At 42.5% G+C, this 21,203-nt stretch overlaps 2 protein-coding genes and 4 non-coding genes across 23 annotated transcripts in view; 5 read left to right on the top strand and 1 right to left on the bottom strand.

The window, feature by feature from the left end:
* ZWILCH (zwilch kinetochore protein) overlaps positions 1–15,195 on the bottom strand; it is a 69,836-nt gene extending 54,641 nt beyond the window's left edge. For 4 of the 18 annotated variants that reach the window (XM_063716014.1, XM_063716013.1, XM_054531100.2 and 1 more), the window contains exons 1-6: positions 15,070–15,195; positions 11,598–11,649; positions 6,506–6,601; positions 4,930–5,048; positions 1,546–1,745; positions 20–90 (exon numbers count right to left, since the gene is read on the bottom strand). In XM_063716014.1, coding sequence (XP_063572084.1) covers positions 20–90; positions 1,546–1,745; positions 4,930–5,048; positions 6,506–6,601; positions 11,598–11,649; positions 15,070–15,122 — 591 coding nt within the window. In that variant the 5' untranslated portion in view covers positions 15,123–15,195. 18 annotated transcript variants of the gene reach the window in all.
* Positions 15,196–15,616: 421 nt separating this feature from the next.
* RPL4 (ribosomal protein L4) lies at positions 15,617–21,187 on the top strand. Its single transcript, NM_001131753.1, is given in 10 exon segments — positions 15,617–15,675; positions 16,936–17,107; positions 17,301–17,407; positions 17,714–17,852; positions 18,561–18,685; positions 18,961–19,090; positions 19,360–19,516; positions 20,092–20,175; positions 20,292–20,412; positions 20,855–21,187. Coding segments are annotated over 10 exon segments (1,284 nt in total). The 5' UTR covers positions 15,617–15,672; the 3' UTR covers positions 21,101–21,187.
* On the top strand, positions 17,151–17,222 carry LOC112129162 (small nucleolar RNA SNORD18). The gene has a single exon (XR_002911581.2). It is a non-coding gene; the product is annotated as a small nucleolar RNA SNORD18 (small nucleolar RNA).
* LOC112129261 (small nucleolar RNA SNORD16) lies at positions 17,554–17,652 on the top strand. Its single transcript, XR_002911670.1, has one exon. It is a non-coding gene; the product is annotated as a small nucleolar RNA SNORD16 (small nucleolar RNA).
* LOC112129160 (small nucleolar RNA SNORD18) lies at positions 18,380–18,451 on the top strand. Its single transcript, XR_002911579.1, has one exon. It is a non-coding gene; the product is annotated as a small nucleolar RNA SNORD18 (small nucleolar RNA).
* Positions 19,147–19,215, top strand: LOC112129161 (small nucleolar RNA SNORD18). The gene has a single exon (XR_002911580.1). It is a non-coding gene; the product is annotated as a small nucleolar RNA SNORD18 (small nucleolar RNA).
* Positions 21,188–21,203: the final 16 nt, after the last annotated feature.

Below are 21,203 nucleotides of genomic sequence, written 5' to 3'. Positions count from 1 at the left end.
GTAGAAGCAAAACACTTACAGTAGACAAGTGATGTCTTTCCTTGTGTAAATTTTTTAGGTTTTCAAGATTTACAGAATAATTTTTATCAGCTATAGGAAATGAAAGAAAGAAATGTAAAGGCACAACTCAAAATTACATTGTTAGAGCTACAAAACTGTAATCCCTCACATTCTCAGTGTACTGCAACTCAACAAAATAACTGTAAAAATTAAATTTTAAATCACAGATAAGTGAAATGTTAATAAGAGACGGAAAGTGGGCTGGGTATGGTGGCTCACACATATAATCCCAGCACTTTAGGAGGCCAAGGAGGGAGGACTGTTTGAACCCAGGAGTTCGAGACCAGCCTGGGAAACATAGCAAGACCCTGTCTCTACAGAAAATTAAAAAAACAGCCAGGTGTGGTGGCATGTGCCTGTAGTCCCAGCTATTCGGGAGGCTGCAGTGAGCCATGATTGCGCCACTGCACCCCAGCCTGGGTGACAGAGTAAGATCCTACCTCAAAAAACTAAAAAAAAGAATTTAAGTGGAACAGCCAGGCACAGCAGCACTTGCCCGTAATGCCATCCTGAGGTGGGGGGATTGCTTCAGGCTGAGTGTGAGACCAGCCTGGGCAATACAGTGGGACCCTGTCTCTTAAAAACAAATTAAAAATAAAAATAAAATTAGCTGGCCATGGTTGTGCTCTCCTGTAGTCCCAGCTACTCAGGAGGTCATGGTGGCAGGATCACTTGAGCCCAGGAGTTTGAGGCTGCAGTGACCTATGAATGCACTACGGTACCCCAACCTGGGCTACAGAGTGAGGCTCTGTCTCTAAAAAAAGAAGTAAATAAAGAATAAAGTGGAAGTTGGGCACGGTGGCTCATGCCTGTAATCCCAGCACTTCGGGAGGCCGAGGCGGGTGGATCATGAGGTCAGGAGCCTCACCAATATGGTGAACCCCTGTCTCTACTAAAGACCAGCCTGACAAATATGGTGAAACCCCGTCTCTACTAAAAATACAAAAAAATTAGCCGGGCGTGGTGGCGGGTGCCTGTAATCCCAGCTACTCGGGAAGCTGAGGCAGAGAATTGCTTGAACCCAGGAGGCAGAGGTTGCAAGTGAGCCGAGATCGCGCCACTGCACTCCCGCCTGGGCGACAGAATAAATAAACATAAATAAAAAATAAAGTGGAATGAGGGTCAATACTACTACCAAAAATACAATTAAATGTCTAAGATTGGAAACATATTGTCAGTTTGTATCTTCCAATGAAATTTTTCAATAATATACAAATAGAAATAAAATGAAACCCAAATCAAACAAGTGTAAACCTCCTGTCCAGACTTTTGGAGATCTGTTTCTGGTGTTTCTGGAATACCTCCCACATGCTGCAAGTTACACACTGGAGTAGATTTACGGTGATTAATGCAAGTTCTACCTTGTGCACTTTCATCATAACAATATCAATTTTCGTAAAAAAACATGAAACAGTAACTATACAAATGAATAAATACACACACACACACACACACACACACACACTCTAGAGAGAGAGCACTCACCTTTACAACTGACCACATATAAGACAATTCCTGTAATGCTGTTGTTTGTTGTGATAAGCTCAGCTCCTAGCCAACAAGTACCTTCAGGATCTGAACTGTCACATCTTACCCAAAGGGGAGGAAGGGCAGTAACTGGCAGATTAATCTTCAAATGGGTCATATTAGGATTGTGAGCCATGGTGTAAAGTCCAATTAACTGCCTTTAAAACAAGAGTAAGGACAAATTATAGACAGAGATTTCCAATTCAAGAATTTCTTTAATTTCTGAGAGACAGGGTCTCACTCTGTTGCCCAGGCTGGAATGCAGTGTGCAATCATAGCTCACTACAGCCTCGGCCTCCTTGGCTCAAGTGATCCTCCTGTCTCAGCCTCCCAAGTAACAGGGACTACAGATACAAGCCACTGCATCAGGCTTATTTTTATTTTTTGTAGAGAGAGTCTTGCAATGTTGCTCAGGCTGGTCTCAAACTACTTGCCTCAAGCAATTTTTCCGCCTTAGCCTTCCAAAGTGTTGGGATTATAGGCATGAGCCACCACGCCCAGTCAGAATTTTCTTTTAAAAAGATGTGAGGGGTCTTCCATCCTGGCTAACACGGTGAAACCCCATCTCTACTAAAAATACAAAAAATTAGCCTGGTGTAATGGCGGGCTCCTGTAGTCCCAGTTACTTGGGAGGATGAGAACGGTGTGAACCCGGGAGGTAGAGCTTGCAGTGAGCCCAGATTGTACCACTGCACTCTAGCTTGGGTGACAGGGTGAGACTCCGTCTCAAAAAAAAGATACGAGAGGTCTCACAGAAACAATGACCTAAAACTTAAATAGCCAAGATGTATATATATGTATACTTTATCCATTAATAGATTCACCAGGCAGATCAAAATGCACGCACCAGAAAGTGACAGAGTATGACAGGATTGGAGCTACTATGAGCAGGGAGCTTCAATATGGCAAGGATTGGGGGTTCAGCAGGAGTGGAAGTTCAGTAGAAGTTGAAGAGGTAGGATGTGAGATTAATCTAAAGAAATAAGTAGGAGCCAGGCCATGCGCGGTGGCTCATGCTTGTAATCCCAGCACTTTGGGAGGCCGAGGTGGGCAGATCACGAGGTCAGGAGTTCAAGACCAGCCTGACCAACATGGTGAAACACCGTCTCTACTAAAAATACAAAAATTAGCCGGGTGTGGTGGCTTATGCTTGTAATCCCAGCTACTCAGGAGGCTGAGGCAGGAGAATCGCTTGAACCCAGGAGGCAAAGGTTGCCGTGAGCCGAGATCACGCCATTGCACTCCAGCATGGGTGACAGAGTAAGACTCTGCCTCAAAAAAAAAAAAAAAAAGAAAAGAAAGAAGTAGGACCCAATAAACACAAAATGATGCTGTCATTAGTGAGACAGTTAACAAAATTTGAATATGGGCTCTGATTAGATAACGGTATTGTAATAAGGTTAGATTTCCAGATTCTGATCATTGTTCCACGGTTATGTAAGAGAATGTATTTGTTCAAAGAAAATACAAAGTGGAGTATTTAGGGGTAAAAGAGTACCATATCTTCACTACATTGTCAATACTTCATTTTTAAAATGGTGTATGTGTGTACATTACCATATATATATACACACACAATCTATAGTTATAACAATAGTTATAAACATATTGTTATAATGATATATAGTTGTAACAATATACATATATAACTATATATGAATACATACATAGCAATATACTGCTTTGCATATATCTATCTAGAAAGAGACACAAGAGAGAGAAAAAGGAAAAGGGGAAGAAGGAGAAAAAAAAGAAGCAAATGCTGTAAAATCTAAGCAATTGGTGAATCTGGAGTAAGGATATACAGAAGTTCATGCACTATTCTTGTAACTTTCCCGTAAATTTGAAATTGTATCAAAATTGAAAGTCACCAAAAAATGTGGCTTACATTTTGATTTTTCAAAGACATGAAAACTAAATTGATTACCAACAGATGTCCAGGAAAAAAATTTCTAGGGGATTTTACTTCCAAAAAGAGGTAAAATAACCCCAGAAGGAAAACGCAAGAAGAAATGGAGAGCAAAGAAATAAGCACATGAATCAACCCACACAAACACTGGCTGGAGAAAATAATACAAATAAATAACATTTAAGTCGTAGGGAGAAAACAGGCCAAATATGACTAAAATCAAGTACCTATGAAGGAAAAGGCTGATTAAACTTTTAAAACTTCTAGGCTGGGCGCAGTGGCTCATGCCTGTAATCCCAGCATGTTGGGAGGCCAAGGCAGGTGGATCACCTGAGGTGAGAGTTCAAGACCATCCTGGCTAACATGGTGAAACCCCATTTCTACTAAAAATACAAAAAGTTAGCCGGACGTGGTGGTGTGTGCCTGTAATCCCAGCTACTCGGGAGGCTGAGGCAGGAGAATCACTTGAACCCAGGAGGCGGAGGATGCAGTGAACTGAGATCACACCATTGCACCCCAGCTTGGGAAACAAGAGCAAAACTCCGTATCAAAGAAAAAAAAAAAAGAAAAAAAAAACTTGTATACAGGAAGATAAAAACCAGCATGAAGATATAATTTTGTGACTGTTATTACAGTAGTTATCATCCTCATACCATTCTGTTAGTATTTGCATGACTATATTCGCCAGAACACCTTGAAGACAAGGACTTTTTGGTTTTGGAGGCAGGAGGAGGCTGGACAGAGGGAACTGTACATAGCTACACAGTGGGGAGGCAGGAAGTGAAGCTGGAGAGGTAGCCAGAGGCTCTCAAGTTTCTAACAGGGGCACTACTGGCACCTTGGGCGAGATAACTGCTCATTGTGCGAGAGAGTCCCACGCATTGAGGGATGTTTACCATCCACGGCCCAGGTGCATTAAATGCCAGTAGCTCCTCTCAGTCACTGTGACAAACCAAAATACTCCCCTATATTTCCAATTCCCTCTGGGTATGGTACCACCCATGGTGGAGGACCAGTGTGGCTAGACAATGAAAGTTCCTGTGTGTCATTCTTAAGGAATTTGGGTTTTATCATGAAGCCAATGAAGAACCTCTGAAGGATTTTAAGCAGGAAAGAAGCTTGGTCAGGCTTTCATTTGAGGAAGAAAGACTGGAGGGGAACCAGATTACACATAAGGAAAACAATTGAGAAACAACAACAATAAATTGGTATAGAGGTGTAGAGAAAGGGAAGACAACCGCAGTATTCTTGGTCACATTTGGGATACCTATCAGATATTCAAGTAGAACTATCCTTAGTTGGGTATACTTATCAGGGGGTGGGGGAGATGAAGGAAGATATAAGGGCTGGAGGCCTATTTTTCCCAATGTTTATAAGAATGTTTCAATTTAAATCCTAGTCGCCACCCCTACTCAGCATAAGAGAAAACCTACCTTGCCTTCCCAACTGGTAAAGCAAGTGGTCCAACATTTTCGCCAGTAGAGAAATCAGATATGGCAGTTTCTTCAGATTGAAGTTCTTCAATATGACTTGTTTCTTCCTTTTCTAAAGGCTTTAAAAATGTTCTTAATTATTTAACCAGACAAAAAAGCACTTAGGATAGCAGCTGACTCTTTACTATGCTACAGAATAATGACAAGCAGAACATAATGTACTTACTTTTATACCCTTAAGCACAAATGATTGGGTTTTGGCAAGAATAGCCACAAACTAGCTTGGTACCAAAAAATCTTGCCATCAGGAGCATTTCCACTGTCCTATAAAAAGATATTGACCTTAGTTGCTAATGGCAAAGGAAGCAACTGATGCTTTTAGAAAAGAAAGTGCTCGGCAGGACATGGTGTCACATGCCTGTAATCCTAGCATTCTGGGAGACTGAGGAGGAGAATCACTCAAGCCCAAGAGGTTGAGACAAACCAAGGAAACACAGGGAGATCTGTGTCTACCAAAAAAAAAAAAAAAAATCAGCCAGGGTGGTGGCATGCACCTGTGGTCCCAGTTAATCAGGAGGCTGAGGTGGAAGGATTGCTTGAGCTTGGAAGGTGGAGGCTGCAGTGAGCCATGACAGTACCACCACAGTCCAGCCTGGGCGAAAGTGCAAGACTACCTTAAAAGCAGAAAAGGAAGTGCTCTAACTTGCACAGAATGATTAGGTAAAGGTAAAATACCAAGGAAACCCAGACGTTCTTGGATTTTTCACTCTCAAAACAGGAAGACCTTCTTTCTGGGCTATAACCTTAGGCCCACAGTCTTTTTCTCTAGGGCAATAACCTCTGATTGGTGTTAGTGGGTACTGTTATCCATGTGTTTACAAAATAGTTAAATAGCTCAGCCTTGCCAATAACAACAAAGGAGTTTTTCAGTGAGATGAAACTGTTATATATCCTGATTGTGGTGGTGACTGCAAGAATCCACGTGTTAAAATTCATGGAACTGAACAACAAAAGAAGTAAGTCAGCAGGGCGCGGTGGCTCACCCCTGTAATCCCAGCACTTTAGGAGGCCAACGTGGGTGGATCACGATGTCAGAAGATTGAGACCATCCTGGCTAATATGGTGAAACCCTTTCTCTACTAAAAATACACAAAAAAAATTAGCTGGGCGTGGTGGCAGGCGCCTGAAATCCCCGCTGCTCGGGAGGCTAAGGCAGGGGACTTGCTTGAACTCGGGAGGTGAAGGTTGCAGTGAGCTGAGATCACACCACTGCACTCCAGCCTGAGTGCATCTCAGCCTGAGACTCCATCTCAAAAAAAAAAAAAAGAAATAAGTCAATTTTATCGATTTATTGATAATTTTACTTGTTTATTTCTTAATGAGGCTACTAGAAAATGTTAAATTGCATACGTGGTTCATATTTATTTGTACTGGACAGCACTACACTTACTCCTAAAAGAATGAGAACTCATTTTCACTGATGCGGATTTTAAAACGTGTACATGTTAGATTATTCCCAAGAAACCAAATTTGGTTATGGAGAATTAAACAACCACAAAGTCAAACCAGTACTTACCACTTTTTCCACTATGAATACTATGTCATTTTCATTTAGAATATTTTTCAAAGGGTTTGGTTGGCCTTTGCTAATCAACTGCACTTGGACATCAGCCTGTTAAAACAGGTATCAAGCAACATTATATATACACTTATATATTTCTACTATCTAAACACATAAAGGCCAGTTCTATGCAAGTCAATGGAAAATTTCCTTAAGAGACAGAGTCTCGGCCGGGCGCGGTGGCTCACGAGGTCAGGAGATTGAGACCATCCTGGCTAACACGGTGAAACTCCATCTCTACTAAAAATACAAAAAATTAGCCAGGCGTGATGGCGGGCACCTGTAGTCCCAGCTGCTCAGGAGGCTGAGGCAGGAGAATGGTGTGAACCCGGGAGGCGGAGCTTGCAGTGAGCCAAGATCGTGCCACTGCACTCCAGCCTGGGGGACAGAGTGAGACTCTGTTTCAAAAAAAAGACAGAGTCTCACTATGTTGCCCAGGCTGGAGTGCAATGGCTATTCATAGGCACACGCATAGTGCATTACAGCCTCAAACTCCTGGGCTCAAGCAATCCTCCCACCTCAGCCTCCCCAGTAGCTGGAACTTCAGGTGTGTGCCACCACACCTGGCTAATTATTTTATTTTTCATACAGATGGGGTCTCGCTATATTGCCCAGGCTGGTCTCAAAATTCTGGCCTCAAGCAGTCCTCCCACCTCTGTCTCCCAAAGTGCTGGGAATACAGGCATGAGCCACTGTCCTGGCCAAAACTTCATACATTCTCATTCCAACTGGAAGTTTATTCAAAAGTTTGAAAACAGACTGGGTACAGTAGCTCACACCTGTAATCCCAGCACTTTGGGAGGCCGAGGCGGATAGATTGCTTGAGGTCAGGAGCTTGAAACCAGACTGGCCAACATGGGGAAATCCTGTCTCTACAAAAAATACAAAAATTAGGCTGGGCACAGTGGTTCACGCCTGTAATCCCAGCACACTGGGAGGCTGAGGCAGGTGGACTGCTTGAGGTCAGGAGTTCAAGACCAGCCTGCTCAAACTGGTGAAACCACGTCTCTACTAAGACTACAAAATATTAGGCAGGCGTGGTGGCGGGGGCCTGTAATCCCAGCTACTCAGGAGGCTGGGGCAGAAATCGCTTGAACCTGGGAGGTGGAGCTTACAGTGGGCCAAGATTGTGCCACTACACTCCAGCCTGGGCAATAGAGCGAGACTCCATCGAAAAAAAAAAAAAAACAAACAAAAATGCAAAAATTAGCTGGGCATGGTGGTGGGTGCCTATAATTCCAGCTACTCGGGAGGCTGAGCCAGGAGAATTGCCTGAATCCAGAAGGTGGAGGTTGCAGTGAGCCGATATCATGCCACTGCACTCCAGCCTGGGCAACAGAGTGAGATTCTGCACAGGATAATCATTACCTTTTCCAAGCATATAACTCATTCCTTTTCCAAGCATATAACTCTATTCCTTTTCCAAGCATATAACTCTATTTAAATACAAATATATGCTGGACACATTGGCACCTGTAATCCCGGCTAATTGGGAGGCTGAGATGGGAGGATGGTTTGAGGCCAGGAATTTGAGACTAGTTACAACACAGCAAGACCATGTCTCTTAAAAAAAAAAAAAAAAATTAGCCAGGTATGGTGGTGCACTGGTAGTCCCAGTTACTTGGGAGGCTGAGGTGTGAGGATCACTTGAGCCCAGGAGTTTGAGGCTGCAGTGAACTTTGATCATACTACCGAACTTCAGCCTGGGCAACAGAGTAAGACCCCATCTCTTTAAAAAATAATAATAAAAATAGAAATGTATCTATTTAGATACCTAGATAGGATTTTGCCTAATAAAAACAGGATTCTAATAGTTTTATATCATGAATGTCTGTGTCATTCAATGTCCTTTGGCAGTCTAGTACCACAGCTCTTTTGTCACATAACTAATTCCATATTGTATGACATTTTAGTAGTTTCCAGTTTTTTGCTATTATAAACAATTGATGACATCAATTCAAGTGAACACTTTTGAATTATTTTCTTAAGATTAATACCTAAAATCACACTGATACTATCAGACTGCCTTTCAAAATGTCACATCTACACATTTATACTTCCATCACTTATATCAACACATTAAGCATTTTCATGGCCGGGCGCAGTGGCTCACGAAGGTAATCCCAGCACTTTGGGAGGCCGAGGCAGACGGATCACCTGAGGTCAGGAGTTTGAGACGAGCCTGGCTAAGATAGTGAAACCCTGTCTCCACTAAAAATACAAAATTTGCAGGGCGTGGTGGCGGGTGCCTATAATCCCAGCTACTTGGGAGGCTGAAGCAGGAGAATCACTTGAACCTGGGAGGCAGAGGTGCAGCGAACCAGGATCACGCCACTGCACTCCAGCCTGGATGACAGAGTGACTCCATCTCAAAAAAAAAGAAAGAAAAAAAGCATTTTCATTGTTTATTTTTACCATCTCACAGCAAAACATAAGATCTTACTGTTTTGTCATTTGTTTGATCAATAATGATGGTGAACAGTTTCTTTTTATCTTTTTTTTTGAAGATAGGCTCTTGCTCTGTCACCCAGACTGGAGTGCAGTGGCACAATCTTGGCTCACTGTAGCCTTAACCTCCTAGACTCAAGCGATCCTCTGGCCTCAGCCTCCCAGTAGTAGTAGCTGGGACTATAGGTGCGTGACACCACACCCAGCTAATTTTTTTTTGCTTTTTGTAGAGACAAGGTCTCACCATATTGCCCAGGCAGGTTTCAAACTCCTCGGCTCAAGCAATCCTCCCACCTCAGCCTCCCAATGTGCCAGGATTACAGGTGTGAGCCACCACACTCGGCCAAGGTAAACAGCAGTTTCTAATATGCTTATTAATCATAAATAGCTCTCATTATTTGAATCCATTTGGTTTCTTAGTTTGGATATTAAAGCATGAAGAAACCAAGCACAGAGAGCCAAGGATACTGTGTTATTCTAATCTACTAGGTTCTTGAGTTTCAGGTACTGTTGTGGGTTGAAGTGTGTCCCCAAAAATGGTATCTTGAAGGTCTAACCTCCAGTTCCTATAAATGTGACTTTATTTGGAAATAAAATCTTAGCAAATGTAATCAAGATGAGGATTAATTTGGATTAGGGCAAGCCCTAAATCCAATGACTGGTATACTTAAAAGGAAAGAGTTAGAGGCATAGACACACAGGGGGAATACCACTTGTCTACAGAAGCAGAGATTGGAGTGATGTGTTTACAAGCCAAGCAATACCAAAGATTGCTGGAAACCATCAGAAGCTAGAAAGAGGCAAGGAAAGATTCTTTCTTAGAGAATTCAGGAAGAGCATGCACCTGCTGACACCTTAATTTCAGAATTTTAGTCTCCAGAACTGGGAGAGAATAAATTTTTGTGTTTGAAGCTGCCTAATTTGCAGTATTTTGCTATAGCAGCTCTAGGAAACTAATACAGATATCAAGCAGCAAGAATTCAGGCAGGAGGGGATAAATGAGTTTACCCAGATATATCTGATTCTTGAGTTTGGCTAGTGAGAATTCAGACAGTGAAGGGTAACTCTATTTGCATGTTTCTTTCTTGATTACTTACTCGTGTCCTTTGCCTATTCCTCTTTTATACTTTTTTGTCTTTGTTTCTCATTGATTTTTATTTTTTATTTTTTGAGATAGTCTCACTCTGTCGCCCAGGCTGGAGTGCAGTGGTGCGATCTCTGCTCACTGCAACCTCTGCCTCCCAGGTTCAAGCAATTCTCCTGCCTCAGCCTCTCTAGTAGCTGGGACTACAGGCACGAGCTACTGCACCTGGCATTTTATTTTATTTTATTTTATTTATTTAGAGACGGAGTTTCACTCTGTCACCCAGGCTGGAGTACAATGGCTTAATCTTGGCTCACTACAACCTCTGCCTCCCAGGTTCAAGTGATTCTCCTGCCTCAGCCTCCTGAGTAGCTGGGACTACAGGCACACGCCACCATGCCCGGCTAATTTTTGTGTTTTTTAGTAGAGCCGGGGTTTCACCACGTTGGCCAGGCTGGTATCGAACTCCTGACCTCAGGTGATCCACCCACCTCAGCCTCCCAAAGTGCTGCGATTACAGGCGTGAGCCATCGTGCCCAGCCATCTTTCTCATTGATTTTTAAGAGATATATATATATATATATATATATACATGGCCACACACACACACACATAGATATTACAGCTTCTCATTCATGAGTATTTCCCCCCCAGCTTGTCTGTTAATGTATACTTTATTTTAGTTTGCTAATTATTTCATGGACATAGGTTTTATCTCCCCAACTATGGAGAGTTTACTTATGAAACACTCAGCACATATTAGATGCTAAATAAATACATGAATGTTTATAGCAGCTCCATAATCATCAAAAACTGGAAACAACCCAATGTCCTTCAACTGGTGAATGGATAACCAAATTATGGTACATCCATACAACGGAATACTACTCAGAAATAGAATGAACTGTTGATACACACAACAACATAGATGAATCTTAAATGCATTATACTAATTGAAAGAAGCCAGAACCAAAAGGCTGTATGATTTTATTTATAGGATATTCTGGAAAAGGTAAAACTACAGAGACAAAAAATAGATTAATGTTTGCCAGGAACTTAGGGAGGGCAAAGGGCTCACTGTAAAGGGACATAAGAACATTTTTGGAGAGGATACAAATATTCTATATCTTGATTACAGGGTGGTGACTAAATAATTTATCAGAAGTTCGGCCGGGCGCAGTGGCTCACGCCTGTAATCCCAGCACTTTGGGAGGCTGAGGTGGGCGGATCATGAAGTCAGGAGATCGAGACCATCCTGGCTAACATGGTGAAACCCCGTCTCTACTAAAAATACAAAAAAATTAGTCGGGTGTGGTGGCAGGCGCCTGTAGTCCCAGCTACTCAGAAGGCTGAGGCAGGAGAATGGCGTGAACCCGGGAGGCGGAGCTTGCAGTGAGCCGAGATCATGCCACTGCACTCCAGCCTGGGCAACAGAGCGTGACTCCGTCTCAAAATAAAAATAAAAACAGACAATTTTAGGATTAGAGTTGTGTTTAAAAACCAAATTGTTCATACCTCATAGAGAAATGGGTCTTTACGGATTCCTTTCTTTTCTTCATTAAATTCCCTGAAATGCAGAACCACATGTGAAAAACAGAACTACATTCTCTCTCCTGTTATTCACACTCAGGAGTCAGTCATCACTTTATCTCTGCAGGACACCTATGGGAAAGGCAAAAAGCAAGTACTTACAGCGGCCCTAAGATGTAGTTGCTGAGAGAAAAAAAGCAGAAAAGAAGCAATAGGTTAAGAAGAAAAGAGAAACAAAAAAGAAACCTGTGATAGAGATTAATAGACTGTTGCCCTCAATTGGGTACAACTGATTCTCAGAGGCAGCAGGAAATTGGGTTGCCTACCTCTACTGTGTGTCTTTTCAAACACATCACCAGTTAAAATTAAAATGTAACTTGCCACATGACCTTTCAAAGTAAAAATGATTGGATTCTGATCTGTTACTGAATCCGTGGGTAACCACAGAAGTTACTTAAGGGTCCTAGGCCTTAGATTTCTATGGCTAAAATGGAAGCATCTGTCCTCCATTTTTATAACTTGTTACTCAAAGTTAGTAAATTTGATTATGTTGACCATTTCCTTTTCAAAATGTAAGCATGAAACTCCAGGATATCATTTAATTATTATCCTTTAATTCAAGAAAGTTTTAAAATAGTGAATCTAAAGCACTTAAACTGTAATCCATTAACATACCAAAATACACACCAGCCTGATCTACACTAAAAAGAAATCTTTAGTCATTGAAGGAACCCAACAGAACTGTTTCAAGAAACCATTTATATCTATATCTGATCTAATACTATATGACTTCCTGAAATAGAAACAGAAGAGCTAGGCCTATGACTAATTCACTTTTGCCATATTGTGAAAGATTGTGATTTATTCTTACAAATGTTTATGTCTTATGCATAACTCAGGGATGTTAATCAGTCTTTTTTTTTTTTTTTTTTTTGAGATGCAGTCTTGCTCTGTCGCCCAGGCTGGAGTTAGAGTGCAGTGGCATGATCTCCGCTCACTGCAAGCTCCGCCTTCCGGGTTCACGCCATTCTCCTGCCTCAGCCTCCAGAGTAGCTAGGACTACAGGAGCCTGCCACCACGCCGGGCTAATTTTGTTTTTGTATTTTTAGTAGAGACGGGGTTTCACCGTGTACTTAATCAGTCTTGCAATAATGTCTCAAGCATGTTTAATAGAGGCCAGTCACTCCTGCTAGATGCCAAGAATATCAAACAAAAGCATAGTCCCTGGTTCACAGTCCTGACTGGATTCCAACAAGTAAACCACAGTTCCATGGTGATAAGTGCTCAGAGAGAGGCAAGTATAGGAAGCTATGGTAGAAATTTAGCTATAGGGCTTAAACTTTATCCTGAAAGCCAAGAGGAACTCACTAAATGACTTTAAATGGGAAAGATCTGACAGTAATGTAGAGGGTAATAACTTGGAGTCCAGGAAAATAGCTGTGAATAACTTGTAGCACTTCAGAGGCCTGATAACGGCCTGAATGAAAACAGCATGGATGGAGGAAGAATAAGAGGATCGACTAGATAAGGCAGCGGTGGGGGTTTTGGAATTAGAACTCTTCAGAGACAGAATTCAGAAGTAGAATGTCCAGTTGGAGGAAAAGATTAATTCAGCTTTGCAGGTATTGATCTGAGTCCCGTGTGAAAATTCCCAGTAGGGGGGGAAAAAGTGTTATACTTTCTATGTGAAGTATAAAGGGTTTAAATAGGCCGGGCATGATGGCTCACGCCTGTAATCCCAGCACTTTAGGAGGCCAAACTGGGTGGATCACGAGGTCAAGAGATCGAGACCATCCTGGCCAACATGGTGAAACCTCTTCTCTACTAAAAATAAAAATACAAAAATCAGCTAGGCGTGGTGGCATGCGCCTGTAGTCCCAGCTACTCGGGAGGCTGAGGCAGGAGAATCGCTTGAGCCCAGGAGGCAGAGGTTGCAGTGAGCCAAAATCGCACCACTGCACTCCAGCCTGGCAACACAGCGAGACTCCGTCTCAAAAAAAAAAGAGTCTAAATAAAGTTGTATCAATAGAGGACTTATTTATTTATTTTTAGAGACGGGTTCTCACTACGCTGCCCAGGCTGGCCTCCAACTCCTGGGCTCAAGCGGTCCTATTGCCTCAGCCTCCAGAGTAGCTAGGATTACAGGTATGTACCACCATGCTTAGTTAATAGAACATTTTTATTTTTATTTATTTGTTTTTGAGACAGAGTCTTGCTCTGTTGCCCAGGCTGGAGTGCAGTGGCACGATCTCGGCTCACTGCAACCTCTGCCTCCCGAGTTCAAGCAATTCTCCCAAGTAGCTGGGATTACACGTGCCCGCCACCATGCCCGGCTAATTTTTATATTTTTAATAGAGACCGGGTCTCGCCATGTTGGCCAGGCTGGTCTAGAACTCCTGACCTCAAGTGATCCGCCCGCCTCGGCCTCCCAAAGTGCTGGGATTACAGGCGTGAACCATCGCGCCCGGCCTTATCTTAAATAAAGATGAAACAGCCATAGAGTGAAATACTATATAGCAGTTAAAAGCAATGAGATAGATCTATAAGGAGTCACAATGAAACATGTCCAAGACATGCCAGTTTTTTTAAAGCTCTTTCTATTCAAAACGTTTACAAGCGTGACTACTTTTGTAAGCAGGAAAAAAAGCAATGAAGATAAACAATGAAAAATTACAACATTTAGGAAATCATGGGCCAGATTACACAGTGGTTCTCAAAGTGTGATGCCCAACCAGCCATATCCGTTACACCTAGCATTTATCAGGAGGGCAAATTAATTGGCCCCATCTCAGACCTACTAAATCAGAAACCCTGGAAGTGGGGCCCAGCAATCTGTGTTTTGACAATCCCCCGGTGATTCTGATGCATGCTAAATTTGAGAACTATGGATTAGATTTTTACATAGGATGCAGAACTTGATGGAATCCCCTTGGTAGTAGTACTTCACCATAAGAATAAAATGAAGTCTTGGAGCACAGTGAAAATAAAGGTGTTTTCAAAACGCAACACACCAATCTGCTATCATTACAGTTGTAGCTCATGTGGCAACTACCTCGAATAATAGAGATTAACAGACTACCACCACATTTCACTCTTAGGAGTCAACAAGGCTTTAAACAGGGGAAGGATGCCAACACCTAGTTTTCCGTATCCCGGGTAGTGCCTCTACTTATGGCAAGTGTGTCCATCAGCAGAAAGAATAAATCGCCTGTTGGAACACTTGCCACCTTCCATCTCGTTTGATGACGTAAACGTTTTCTCCTGAGACAAGCAAGCTCCCACACGGTCAACCCCACACTGGAGCCAAGAGCCGGCCTCTCCCCAACTCCTGGACCCCAGGAAAGCTGGCAAAGCGCTGATCCCCAAAGAGTGGCAAGAGGCTTAGGGCGGGGATCCAGGTACCCAGGGAAAGAAGTGCTGTCCCAGGACCCCAGCCAAAAGAAGAGAGCAGACTCACTGAAGAAGACGAGAATAAAACTCCTCCGCCGCGCAGTTCAGCCTCTCCCACATCCCGCCCCAATGTGAGAGCGGGACCGGAACCGCCAAACTGAACTGCGCGCCGGGCCGGCGACGTCAGGGGTCATGGCCCCGCCCCGCCGGGACTATTTTGACCACCCCCCCACCCCCCATAAGTCCCGTTTGTCCGCAAAGTTAAACTTTCGTTTCAAGCTACCCAGAGCTATTTACTATGTCAATAGTCTTCAATTTCCGTCTGCAATAATTAAAATAAGCGCAGTGGTTGAGAAGATACCTCGACTCGCGAGAGTTGGCCTCGCCCCCTATGGATTATTCCGCGAAAAGGAGTCCCTATTTTCTAAGAATTATTATTAGCTTTGGAAGAAAATAGATACCGTAATTTCCCACAAATAAAGAAATAACACTCTCTTTTTTACTTTTGTAGTGTGGTAGAGAGATATTTTGTGTATCCGTGTTGATTCTTAGGCGGGGCAAGGTGGGGCGGTCAAGGGGAAGGTGACATATACAGCGAGAGTGGTAAGCACTTCCTTTTCCTGTGGCAGCAGCCTGGCTGAGAGGAGCGTGGCTGTCTCCTCTCTCCGTCATGGTGAGTGGAAGTCCTCTTGGCTGGCCTTATCCCGTATCTCAGGGCCAGTAAGGAAGGATTTGGGGTTCGGAGCATAGAATCTGTAGGAGATAGAGCGAGGAGAGGGAGATGAGGACCAAAGGCGTCTTTTTCTGGTGTGGGACTGAGGTGTGCGGCGATACGGCAGCCATCTTAGAGGCAACGTGGGGTTCCCAGCACAGTACGCGCCGGGAAGCAGTAGTGGAAAGCACTGGGTCGTTCTCAAGAGCAATGGGCCCTTCTGTTAGAATACTTGCTTATTTAGCCTTTTTCTGGATGCTTGTCTCTGCCTAGCTTAGGAATCATCTCAAAAAGCTTTTTGGTTCTCTTCGCTTAAAAATTGTTCTGTTCGGTGTTATCAAAATCTTTGAATCCTTAGCCAACTCGTAATAACACCAGTGTTATATGTGTACTGCTTTTCCGCAAATAGTGTTCGTATATACTATGTAGTGTTGTGTGCCGGGGGAGTTAAGCGAACAAAACAAGACACTGTCCTGACTGGGATCGTAGTTGAGTTGGACTAAATACATAGTAATATTCGATGGTAGTAAGAGATGAGAACATAGGGAATAGGAGTGGTTTGGCTTTAAACAGTGATCACAGAAAGCTTAAAGTGGCCTGAAGGATGTGAGAAAGCTGGCAAAGAGGAGCTTTAGAGTGAACACTTGGAAAGTCTGAGGCAAGTGTCGGGTGGTCCTGAGACCGAAAAATATTTGGAAGAGTGTATGGGAGTTGAGGTCAGAAGTAGAGAAGATTGTGTAGGTCAGCCTCAGGATTTTGATTTTACTCACAGATGGGAAGACTCGGATACTTTTAAACAAAAAGTATCACCAGTCTTTCTACTGGTGAGCTTTGGAAACACGTGTTTAGTAGAGGGTGAGGGTGAGTGGGACAGGGATGGAAGTTGGGATGAGTGGAGTCCGGGTAGACAGGATTTGCTGATTAATTGGCATTAAACAGCATCTCCAAACCTTACAATATGGTTTTGATTTAGCTATTGTGCTTTGTAAGGCTTGCTTTGAAAGTTTTATGATAAACAATTCTCTTTGAAAATAAAATTGTGCAGTAGAGCTTGCGATTCTAAGGGTTCTAGTCATTTACTGCTATTTTGGTTTAAGCGTTGTTTACCCCACCATACCAATCTCTTCTGCAATTGAGTATTTAATGATATTGTTGGCGTATGAGAAGAGTGCGCTTCCAACATTACTTGTCAATAAAAATAATCCTTTCCTTTTTCTTTAGGCGTGTGCTCGCCCACTAATATCGGTGTACTCCGAAAAGGGGGAGTCATCTGGCAAAAATGTCACTTTGCCTGCTGTATTCAAGGCTCCTATTCGACCAGATATTGTGAACTTTGTTCACACCAACTTGCGCAAAAACAACAGACAGCCCTACGCTGTCAGTGAATTAGCAGGTATGGATTTATACCTTTTGCACATATTTTAGGGACTGCTTTACAGTAGTGATGAAATTCCACTTCATTGGTCCGTGTTTCTGAACCACATGATTTTCTCGGATGTTCTGATGCTGTTTGCTACCATGCGTAATAGTCATGGGTTGATATGTATGATGAAGCAGCTACAATTTTTATCTCTTCTCAATTTTAGGTCATCAGACCAGTGCTGAGTCTTGGGGTACTGGCAGAGCTGTGGCTCGAATTCCCAGAGTTCGAGGTGGTGGGACTCACCGCTCTGGCCAGGGTGCTTTTGGAAACGTATCCTTTGTTTCACTACCTAAGACTGGTCAGCTCTGATGGAATTTAGCAGCCTGGGTCTGGTTTATTGATGATAATATGGTGTAAAAATATTACTTTTTTTGTCTTGAAGAGAAGGGGCTTCATTTATATGGGGTTATTTTGCTTGCAATGATGTCGTAATTTGCGTCTTACTCTGTTCTCAGCGACAGTTGCCTGCTGTCAGTAAGCTGGTACAGAAGGTTGACGAAAATTCTTACTGAGCAAGAAATAACCTTGTTGTAATTACTAAAATTTGAGAAATGTGATTCTTGACTGGAAAAATAGATGTGTCGTGGAGGCCGAATGTTTGCACCAACCAAAACCTGGCGCCGTTGGCATCGTAGAGTGAACACAACCCAAAAACGATATGCCATCTGTTCTGCCTTGGCTGCTTCAGCCCTACCAGCACTGGTCATGTCTAAAGGTTGGTAATACTTTGTATCATAAGAGAGTTTGATAGAAGAAATAAGACACCTACTATTTCATCATTAGGGTGATTTTTATTCACAGTAACCCATTTCAAGATGGCTAGAAGAGAATAATTTGAATGTTTTTAGCATAAAATATTTTAGTTCATGGATATTCCAGTTACACTGATTTGATCTTGACAAATGAGTGCATTCAGTTATCAAGTGTACTCCAGAAATACATGTTACATAATCAGTTTAAAAATTTTTTAATCAAAAATATTTCGTATCAGTGATACAAAATGCCCCACTTTTCTTTCATGTGAACCTTTGTTAAAATTGCACATTCTTTTCATCCTGGAGTGTCTGATTAAACTTTAATCCTTTACTGAATACTAGGTCTGACTACTTAAATCTGACAAATCAATCAGCGAATACTAGCGTAACTGGGGAACTAACTATTCAAGTAGTAGTTTAATATATCCTTAGAAAACTTCCTACTTAAACTTGCCTGTTGTGTTCCCACCGCATTTTTATTTAACTGTCAAAATGATGAGATTCCACTTAATCGGTCCGTGTTTCTGAAACACATGATATTTGTGGAAATTCTGACTTGGCAAACTGAATACCATTTTGCTTTTATTGGTTGTATAAAATGTTTGATTTTTTTTTTTTTCCCAAAAGGTTCAGGATAACCAAGTAAGTGTCAAATTGGTTTTTGTTAGGTCATCGTATTGAGGAAGTTCCTGAACTTCCTTTGGTAGTCGAAGATAAAGTTGAAGGCTACAAGAAGACCAAGGAAGCTGTTTTGCTCCTTAAGAAACTTAAAGCCTGGAATGATATCAAAAAGGTCCGTTTAATGAGCACATTTACAGTTTGGTACTCCTTGTTCACAGTTTGTCACTTTGAATTTCAGAAGATAAGGGCAGTATAGCTAAGCCTTAATGTGTGAGAGAACATGAACCTCAGAGCCCGATTACCTGGGTTTGAATCCTAACTGCTGTTTATGGCTCTGTAACCTTGGCAAGTTATTGTGCCCAGTTTAATCATCTGTAAAATGGAATTAAAACTCTGAAGATCTGTTGCAGAGATTGTATCAGAATACTAAAACTGCTCACTTTGTAGGTCTATGCCTCTCAGCGAATGAGAGCTGGCAAAGGCAAAATGAGAAACCGTCGCCGTATCCAGCGCAGGGGCCCGTGCATCATCTATAATGAGGATAATGGTATCATCAAGGCCTTCAGAAACATCCCTGGTAATTAAACTGCTTACATATATTGACTAGGTATACTCTGCAAGTCTACTCAGCTTTTGTTATGATGAGATTCCACTTACGGTCCGTGTTTCTGAAACACATGATTTTGTGGAAGTTCTGATTTATGGCTGAAAGAGTTGCACCATTGATGGTTGAAACTTCGTAATTAATAAGTTCTCAGGTACCTTTTATAGCTCTTAAGCCATAAAGATGATTTGTGTTTCTTTTGTTGAAATACAGGCTCCCTAATTTTTCTTTGCCTTTAAAAGGAATTACTCTGCTTAATGTAAGCAAGCTGAACATTTTGAAGCTTGCTCCTGGTGGGCATGTGGGACGTTTCTGCATTTGGACTGAAAGTGCTTTCCGGAAGTTAGATGAATTGTATGGCACTTGGCGTAAAGCTGCTTCCCTCAAGAGTAACTACAAGTAAGTATCTTTCATATACTAAGCACAGATGTTTATATTGTGGATATTAACATTCAGAATTGGCTTACATGTTTTCTAAATAATTTTGTTCCCATTTCCCCTTATGTGCAGCAACAATATGCCAAAATGAGACTCACCTGGTCTATATTTTTGGTTTTTGTTTTGTTTTTGAGACAGAGTTGTTTTCTCTCGCCCACGCTGGAGTGTAGTGGTGTGATCTTGGCTTACTGCAGCCTCCGCCTCCTGGGTTCGAGCAGTTCTCTTGTCTCAGCCTCCCGAGTACCTGGGACTACAGGCGTGTGCCACCACACCCAGCTAATTGTAGAGTTGGGGTTTTACTATGTTGGCCAGGCTGGTCTGGAATTCCTGACCTCAGGTGATCCACCCGCCTCGGCCTCCCCAAGTGCTGGGATTATAGGGGTGAGCCACCACACCCGGCCTGGTCCATGTTTATGAGAAGTGATAGTGTAGTAGATATTTTGGAGAGCATAGTGGTTAAAAATAAAGCTTCAGTTGAGCTTCATGTTCTTTGGTTGATTACTTTTACATGTACATGTCAATCTTTTCCCTTTCAGTCTTCCCATGCACAAGATGATTAATACAGATCTTAGCAGAATCTTGAAAAGCCCAGAGATCCAAAGAGCCCTTCGAGCACCACGGTAAAGTGATACTTAGAGTGTAATTCTTGCCCCAACCCTATACTATTGGTTGTTTCAAAAATTTGTATGTGTATAATGTTAAGTAAAATGTTGATACAGTATCTGCCTTTTTATAGCAAGAAGATTCATCGCAGAGTCCTAAAGAAGAACCCACTGAAAAACTTGAGAATCATGTTGAAGCTAAACCCATATGCAAAGACCATGCGCCGGAACACCATTCTTCGCCAGGCCAGGAATGTGAGTGGGGTTTTTGTTTGTTTGTTTGTTTGTTTGTTTTTGAGACGGAATCTCGCTCTGTCACCCAGGCTGGAGTGCAATGGCGTGATCTCAGCTCACTGCAACCTCCACCTACCAGGTTCAAGCAGTTCTTCTGTCTCAGCCTCCCAAGTAGCTGGCACTACAGGACTACAGGCGCACACCACCATGTCCAGCTAATTTTTGTATTTTCAGTAGAGACGGGGTTTCACCATATTGGTCAGGCTGGTCTCAAACTCCTGACCTCAGGTGATTCACCTGCCTCAGCCTCCCAAAGTGCTGGGATTACAGGCGTGAGCCACCGTGCCTGGCTGGCTTTTTTTTTTTTTTTTTTTTTTTTTTTTTTTCTCTCTCTCTCTCTTCCTGATACATTAAGTTCTTAGAAGGATTTGATTCTTACTGTTTTCTGCCTAATTTGTTGCAGCACAAGCTCCGGGTGGATAAGGCAGCTGCTGCAGCAGCAGCACTACAAGCCAAATCAGATGAGAAGGCGGCGGTTGCAGGCAAGAAGCCTGTGGTAGGTAAGAAAGGAAAGAAGGCTGCTGTTGGTGTTAAGAAGCAGAAGAAGCCTCTGGTGGGAAAAAAAGCAGCAGCTACCAAGAAACCAGCCCCTGAAAAGAAGCCTGCAGAAAAGAAACCTACTACAGAGGAAAAGAAGCCTGCTGCATAAACTCTTAAATTTGATTATTCCATAAAGGTCAAATCATTTTGGACAGCTTCTTTTGAATAAAGACCTGATTATACAGGCAGTGAGAAACATGACTTGTTGGTGT

Source organism: Pongo abelii, chromosome 16 (genome assembly GCF_028885655.2).
Source record: "Pongo abelii isolate AG06213 chromosome 16, NHGRI_mPonAbe1-v2.0_pri, whole genome shotgun sequence".
Taxonomy (NCBI): domain Eukaryota; kingdom Metazoa; phylum Chordata; class Mammalia; order Primates; family Hominidae; genus Pongo; species Pongo abelii.
Note: the sequence above shows the minus strand (reverse complement) of the source record. Positions and strands in the feature narration are given on the sequence as shown.